This window comes from Tachysurus fulvidraco, chromosome 25, assembly GCF_022655615.1.
Source record: "Tachysurus fulvidraco isolate hzauxx_2018 chromosome 25, HZAU_PFXX_2.0, whole genome shotgun sequence".
Lineage (NCBI taxonomy): Eukaryota > Metazoa > Chordata > Actinopteri > Siluriformes > Bagridae > Tachysurus > Tachysurus fulvidraco.
Window position 1 is genome coordinate 7,185,142 of NC_062542.1, and position 8,335 is coordinate 7,193,476.

An 8,335-nucleotide genomic window follows, 5' to 3' on the forward strand; every position below is an offset into this window, starting at 1 on the left:
GAATTCAGCTTATGTGACTGACCTTGGGTTGTTTGGTTTGGCATTTAGATTTTACATTTTCATAGCCATCATTCCTAGAAACAGTGCAGTGCTGTCCTCTTCTGTTTGTCTGGTGAATGTATATGCAGAACTCCTACAAGGATTGAACAGTTTTTAGCCCTTTCTTGTAGCCATATAACATTTTCATGTTGACATAAGATAACTAATCAATTAGACTGAAGCATTTTCTAAAGGAAATTAAAATAAATTTTATTTGAAATGCAACAAATATCAATTTACAAAAAAGATAGACAAACACTATTGATAAATACATTTTATATATTCATTTAAAAAAAATACACACATTAATAGAGTTTTAAAAGAAAACAACTATTGTACAATCGAATTAGCATCATAAATTTCATATTCCGAGCTGAATCTTAATAAAAATTATTTCTTAATATGTGAATATGGTTATTAGTGAAGCAACATCTCTAGTACTATGGCATTTGAACTTATGTACATAAATAAGTTGTGGCCTAATGGCTAGAGAGTCTGACTCCTAACCCTAAGGTTGTGGGTTCGAGTCTCGGGCCATGACTGAGGTGCCCTTGAGCAAGGCACCAAGCCCCCCCAACTGCTCCCCGGGTGCTCAGCATAAATGGCTGTCCACTGCTCCGGGTGTGTGTTCACGGTGTGTGTGTGTTCACTGCTGTGTGTGTGCACTTTGGATGGGTTAAATGTAGAGAACAAATTCTGAGTATGGGTCACCGTACTTAGCTGTATGTCACGTCAGTAAATATACACATTTATTTTTGTTACCCAATTAAATAAATATAATTTTACATTTTAACATTGCAAAGAAAATGAAACCATCTGGCATAAGGATAAGGATAGACTCAATATAGCCTGAATCTTTCCATCTAGAGTAGCAGCCAATGCTTTTTTCACTGCAGTATTCAGACTTTTACACAAACCCTGACCCTATTACCACATCTCAGCTTTGTGTGTGTATTTAATGATGTTAGTCGGTAAATCTTCAGACACAAACTTCACATAGTACACACTAGCATTTTCTAATGGTGGATTTACATACACACAGTTAGAGCAATCAAAAATTCAATTAAAGTTCTATAAGTGGTGATATACTGATGGGTAAAGCAGAAATGACATATTTGATATGCAGTATGAAGATTAGTGAATGGAAGCAGAGTTGAAAAAATGAAAGTAATCCAAATATCAGAATAAAGTATCAGTATCAGAATATCAGAATACAAACCTTCAGGGTTCAGCTAGACAATGTATATAATATATAAATATATATAATACTTGTGAGAGAATATCATCAAAAATGCATTAAATACATAATGACCAAGACACTGGGAGGTGGTAACCTAGTGGTTAAGGTGCTGGACTATCAATCAGTAGGTTGTGAGTTTGATTCCCACATCCACCAAGCTGCCGCTGCTGGGCCCCTGAGCAAGGCCCTTAACCCTAGTTGTATAAATTGGATAAGGGCATCTGCTATATGCTGGAAATGTAAAAGTAGGACACACATCTTAACATCTGGCATGAATGTCTTCGTGTCTCGGAATCTACTAGTGATCGTGTTGTTCGAGACAGATGTTAATGTACAGTATGTGTGGCCTGTGTGTGTCCTTTTGGGTTTCTTCCCATCACTCAAAAATATCAGTAGGTGGACGGACAACATATAGTTTATATGTGGAAGGAAAGGGACAGAAAAAAGATGGAAGTCTGTCATTTCCTTGGAATGGATTGGAAGGAGCTGGCTGGGGAACTTCTGTACGTCGCTCTGGATAAGGGCGTCTGCCAAATGCTGTAAATGTAAAACAGCACTAATTTGCCCCTAGGTCTGAATGGTGCAGTGTGATGATCTGGTGTCCAGAACTGGAGCCTGGTCCCTGCATCATACCCAGTGTTTCCAGGATAGATGAGCAGTAAAAAGTGATTACTAACAAAACAAAAAATGAATGAAAAATTCAGTAGAAGTTGAAAGAAAAAGGTTTAGTTCCACTTTCCAGACCAGTAGATGGCAGTATCACGCCATAGCTTTACATATAAACAGCCTCAACTCGCCGAGGAAGAGGGGCCTCGTAGGCTAGCTTGTAGCATGTAGCTATTGATGGGTAACTGTTAGTCTGGCTATTTTAATGATTAAAACTCATGGCTGCTCAGTGTCCATCTGAGTCATTTATCACAGGAGAGACAAATCCTGCGGTTAATAACAACGTTAAACATTTATCAATAACACCGAGTGTTCAAGCTAAAGGGAAGAAACGAGCCGTTAGCCCGGCGGCTCAAATGCTAACACAGCCGAGCAGCAACAACAACAAACGGAGGAAAGTTCAGTCAGTATCAGGAGTCAGTCACACGCAGGTAAAAACCTGGAGGATTCACGTGTTGTAACTTTTCTGGGTTTTCTGCTAACTGAATAAACACATCCACGCTTTAAGCCTTCAGATGTTAAGCCTTCAGATGGTCAGGTGTCCACATACGTTTGGCTTCATTCACTCAGTTCTGTCCAATAAATATTAATGTAGGTTTATTATGTCACATGAAACTCTTTGAAATGTTGGTATCTGTATTGTGTGTGTGTGTGTGTGTGTGTGTGTGTGTGTGTGTGTGTGTGTGTGTGCGCGCACTCCTCTGTTTTGATGATTATGTGTGCAGGAGCATCACAAACGTTTTGACACATGCTGAGAGATTTTTTTTGGTATTGATGGACATTATTTCCTTCTCTCTCACTCACTCACTCACACACACACACACACACACACACACACACCAGTGTTAGTGTGTGTTTGGGTTAATGTCTGTCATTAAGGCTAAATATTATTATTATTATTATTATTCATTCATTCATTTTCTACCGCTTATCCGAACTTCTTGGGTCACGGGGAGCCTGTGCCTATCTCAGGCGTCATCGGGCATCAAGGCAGGATACACCCTGGACGGAGTGCCAACCCATCACAGAGCACACACACACTCTCATTCACTCACACTCACACACTACGGACAATATTCCAGAGATGCCAATCAACCTACCATGCATGTCTTTGGACCGGGGGAGGAAACCGGAGTACCCGGAGGAAACCCCCGAGGCACGGGGAGAACATGCAAACTCCACACACACACAAGGTGGAGGTGGGAATCGAACCCCAAACCCTGGTGGTGTGAGGCGAACGTGCTAACCACTAAGCCACCATGCCCCTATTATTATTATTATTATTATTATTATTATTATTATTATTATTATTATGTTGGCTTTCTGTTTACCTATTTAAGCTTAGACAAAAATATATAAAAGTTAATGTGGCCTAGGGCTTTCGAGCCACATGCACCAAATTCGGATATGTTGTAGACCCTGGTCTGAAGTTTTTTGCTATTACTTTTCTAATTGATCTGAGTACCGGTACGTCCAGTACCGGGTCTCAAATTGGCCTTTTTTCCCATAGACTCCCATTATAAAATTTGGAGGTTTATAACTCATAAAGCTTTCGAACTATCTACACCGGCCAGCTCCTTTAGGGTGATACTATGAACAAAGGTTTAAATCGGTGTACCGACTGGCCTTTCGGTTGTGCTGCAGCCCCACCCCCAAAATATGCTAAATCAAAAAACTTTTTACAACATGGACATTTGACATATCAAAACACTCAGAACAATTAGGGGAACTTCCTCAGGAGTATTCGGATGACGTCACATGCTCGTCTTCTCTTTCCTCCAAATGTTTTGGCACCCTATCTTTTTGTCCTCTTGCCTCCAAAAGTAACACTGTCCCTTTTGTCCACTCGCCTCCAAAAAGCACTGGCCTTTGTGAATACTTGCCTCGTCAAAGCCAACATCAAAGTTTGTCATGACAAACTTTACAAATCTAATTATTATTATTATTGATCTTATTTTGACACATGCTATGTAATGGATTAAGTTTATGTCTGTCTTATGGGCCACACGTGTGATACCAAAGAGATTTTTTTTATACTGATGGCCATTATTCTCTTCCCTTCTATTTTCTTTCTTTCCTCTCTCTCTCTCTCTCTCTCTCTCTCTCTCTCTCTCTCTCTCTCTCTCTCTCTCTCTCTCACTCACACACACACACCAGGGCTAGTGTGTGTTTGGGTTAACATCTCTCATTAAGGCTAAATGTTGTTATTATTGTTATTATTATTATTATAATTGATCTTATTTTGTTAGTTTACACATTTCCTCCTTTAGATTCTTCAGGAGCATCACAAGTTTTGACACATGCTATGTAATGGATTAAGTTTGTCTGTTTTATGGGCCACACGTGTGGTACTAAGAGATTTTTTTTGGTATTTATGGTCATTATTTCCTTCCATTTCATTCCGTCCCTTTCCTTCTCTGTACACCAGGGCTAGTGTGTGTTTGGGTTAACTTCTGTCATTAAGGCTAAATATTCTTATTATTTAGTTTGTTTACACATTTCTCCTTTCAGGCTCTCCCAGTGGAACTGGCAGATGGAAAGTTGGTTCCTACAGTGGATGGAATTTCAGAACCAGTTACAAAGCCTCTGTCTTTTAAAGACCCCAACTTTGTGGTAAGTCTACAACTGAAACTGTAGATCGATGCTGATGCTTGTATTCAGTCGAAATGATCTTGCACACATTTTATTCCTGTATACTGACTTACAATAAATGTGACAGAAAGGTTCATTTTGCTCTTGTTCTTTGCAGCACTCCGGTATTGGAGGAGTGGCTGCAGGGAAAAAGAATCGGACATGGAAGAACCTTAAGCAGATTCTGGCAGCAGAGAGAGCACTGCCTTGGAATGTCTGTGATCCTAACTGTATGTCTGAGTCACGGTTAAACTGATACAAACAATGATATTATTATTATTATTTTTTTTTAATTAGACCCTTCTGATTTCTGACAGATTATAATATAGATGCTCCTCCTTCCATGAAGCCTCCTAAAAAGTATTCTGATATCTCAGGCTTACCGGTAAGTTCGGTGCTCTTGATTGTCGATCTGTTGATTTAGGTGGCACGGTGGCTTGGTAGATAGCACACTTGCTGCACATCTGTCATGCATGTGTGTATGAAGTTTGTATGATTTCTGGGATAGACTCCAGGTTCATCCTCAACAAGCATGGTTCGTTTCTCCTGAGCTGTTTAACTGTAAGGTGACTCCATGTGGCTTTGTGGTGGTGGTGTGTTGTTTTTTTTTATAGGTTCATCAGTATTTTTTTACATACCTATATGCTCCTGATTGTGAAACGATCTGTCATCTCTGCATGCTAATAAATCCTCAAGCTTTGACAGCCAGATTGCATGTAGCCCGATACGTGTCCTACAGCATCTGGTGGGTTTTGGAACACTCATGTACAGAGCATTAAGCTTAAGCATACTTGACAAAATGAGTTTTTTTTTGTTTAGGGAATGTCAATAAAGTATAGGGGCTTTGTTTTAAATTTCTGGTTGTTAAACCCAATGTCTGTCAGCCAGCTATAAATTGTGCTGCGCTTCAATAGCAATTATGTGACAGCTCAATACGCTAAATGAGCTAAAGACTTGAATCCGTTTTCCTTTTTATTTTTATTTTGAACGTGCGTTGTCTGTGTTTAGCAATAAAATGTGTGCCAATAGTTTTGCAGTGTATTATCGAGATTGCGTATCTAGATTGCAGGACACACACACACTCTCATTCACTCACGTAATCACACACTACGGACAATTTTCCAGAGATGCCAATCAACCGACCATGCATGTCTTTGGACCGGGGGAGGAAACCGGAGTACCCGGAGGAAACCCCCAAGGCACGGGGAGAGCATGCAAACTCCACACACACAAGGCGGAGGCGGGAATCGAACCCCGACCCTGGCGGTGTGAGGCGAATGTGCCAACCACTAAGCCACCGAGAATCTTATTTAATCCTTTAATATGATGTGGTTTTTGTTCTGGTTGAATATCAGTTGCTGTAGAATTAAGCACAAAGAGCCACTTTGAATAATGAAATGCTAAAGGAACGTCAGGTCACACAGCGTTTGCTTCATAGCAGATTAATATATGTGCATGAAATTGTTTTGCTAATGCTTTCGGGCATTTTGTGTCTCCAGGCAAACTACACAGACCCTCAGACTAAGCTGCGATTTACCTCGACCGAAGAGTTTTCATACATCCGTCTACTGCCTACAGATGTCGTGACAGGATACCTGACACTGCGAAAGGCCACCTGCATCGTGCCCTGATCATCACACATGCAACAATGAGCCGTTCTCGATTTTCTGAATATATGAAGACAAAACTAAACTTAAGGAAATGACCCCAAGCTCATGTGACTTCCTGAGTGACTTCTTGTGATTCTTGTTGATTGTAACCTTGTATATATGTACATGACTGTTACTTAACGTCTTATTAACTGTATTTTTAAGACTCATGCAAACGTTTGCTTATTAAATGTTAATTGATTAAATCAGAAGCTATTTTGGATGTTGTGATTTACTGAAATATATAAAATGCAGTTTCTTTGTTAAAGTGCTTTCTGTTAGTTTTCTTAACACGAGACTGTTTTGCTGGCATCTGTGGTTATAGATAAGAAATTAAAAGCATGAAAGCTTACATTACACACAATGCACACTGATGTTATCATATGGCTACATTAGCATAGCCAAGCTACAAGAAATAGAAAAAACTTCTAACGATAATAAGCATTGATGAGTTATTTTTTTCAGCTGACTGTCACTACCGGTGTTACCTAGTTAACTACATGGGAGTTAGCAAGCATTACATTACATACAGTTCTATCATGGCAGGTCGTCATATTACCAGCTACCTAATTCACACATTCAAACTGGTCAGTGCAGATTGTCCAGTTCTGGGTACAAGCAATTTCATCATTTAATTTACCTTTAATGTTTGTTATTTTGGATATTTTGGCACAGTCGATATGTTTACATGTGCCCATGTTCAGATCGTAAAAGTATTGTTTATATTTACTTGATTATAGTTAATCAAGTGGTTAAGAATCTGGCTTCAAAACCCCAGCTGTTGGGCCCTTGAGCAAGGCCCTTAACCCTCTCTACTCCAGGGGCCCTGTATCATGGCCCATGACCCATGGTATCAAGACCCAGTGCTCTGACCCCAACCAACAAAGTTGGGATATGCAAAGAAAGATTTTCACTGTGCTGTAATGTATATGTGACAAAAAAAAGGCTTCCATGAAGAAGTGAGAAGTGAGTTTAGAAGTCTGCAGCCACCTGGTTGCAACATTCATTCATTCATTCATTCATTCATTCATTCATTTTCTACCGCTTATCTGAACCCTATCTCAGGTGTCATCGGGCATCAAGGCAGGATACACCCTGGACAGAGTGCCAACCCATCGCAGGGCACACACACACACTCATTCATTCACACACTACAATTTTTCAGAGATGCCAATCAACCTACCATGCATGTCTTTGGACAGGAGGAGGAAACCGGAGTACCCGGAGAGAAACCCCCGAGGCACGAGGAGAACATGCAAACTCCACACAAACAAGGCGGAGGCGGAAATCAAACTCCCAACCCTGGAGGTGTGAGGCAAACATGCTAACCACTAAGCCACCGTGCCCCCTAGTTGCAACATCCAAAATCATGCAAATCTACTACTTAAGTGAGTGATTAAAGAAACCAGTTTTTGTTGTCATTTTTGTTTCATTTGTCACAGAATTTTCTTACAAATAGAAATGAGCAAAAATACACAGCTTGTTTGTGGACATGGACCTCCCTCTAAAATTCAGACCACATCTAAGGTGGTCATTGCCAAACACAAATTCTGTGTGCAAACATATCTATATTGAATTGGAGGTACGTTTGGCTTACTATATTCTTAGAGCGGTGAGTTTTACAGTGAGGCAAAGCATCTTAACCTAAATGAGAAAACATTTTTCCTTATTTATGTATTAAAATGCCTGACTAAACAAAACAGAGTCAGAATACACTCAAGGATTGAGACCAAGTATCAGTGAACACCAATTACACTAGGTCTCTGTGGTACTGTGGGGGCAAAACCATTCTCTGTTTTGTAATACTTTATATTTATAGTGTAGCTCTAGTTGTAGTAAGACTCTGGTTGCTGTGTTGTATAGTAACAGGACCTAGTGTTCAGAGGTTGCATTCTGCTCAGCTACAATGTCCCTGAATGTGTAGCAGAGGGTCTGTGCTGGATGAGACAGTTCACATTAAAAAGTGACGTGACATACGGCCAAGTACGGTGACCCATACTCAGAATTTGTTCTCTGCATTTAACCCATCCAAAGTGAACACACATAGCAGTGAACACACACACACCGTGAACACACACCTGGAGTAGTGGGAAGCCATTTATGCTGCAGC

The 8,335-nt window shown here is 40.1% G+C and overlaps 1 protein-coding gene across 1 annotated transcript; it reads left to right on the forward strand.

The window, feature by feature from the left end:
• The first annotated feature begins 2,052 nt into the window (after positions 1–2,052).
• On the forward strand, positions 2,053–6,446 carry ino80c (INO80 complex subunit C). The gene is made up of 5 exons (XM_027170421.2): positions 2,053–2,376; positions 4,457–4,558; positions 4,695–4,806; positions 4,894–4,961; positions 6,076–6,446. The coding sequence occupies exons 1-5, from the start codon at positions 2,164–2,166 to the stop codon at positions 6,205–6,207; spliced, it is 627 nt and encodes a 208-aa protein (XP_027026222.2). The 5' UTR covers positions 2,053–2,163; the 3' UTR covers positions 6,208–6,446.
• Positions 6,447–8,335: the final 1,889 nt, after the last annotated feature.

Bases quoted from the DNA above. Each gene is read 5' to 3' on its own strand.
- ino80c (XM_027170421.2), top strand. From the start codon at position 2,164: ATGGCTGCTCAGTGTCCATCTGAGTCATTTATCACAGGAGAGACAAAT. The intron at 4,807-4,893 runs GTATGTCTGAGT...GATTTCTGACAG, and splicing joins GAATGTCTGTGATCCTAACT to ATTATAATATAGATGCTCCT. The intron at 4,962-6,075 runs GTAAGTTCGGTG...TTGTGTCTCCAG, and splicing joins CTGATATCTCAGGCTTACCG to GCAAACTACACAGACCCTCA.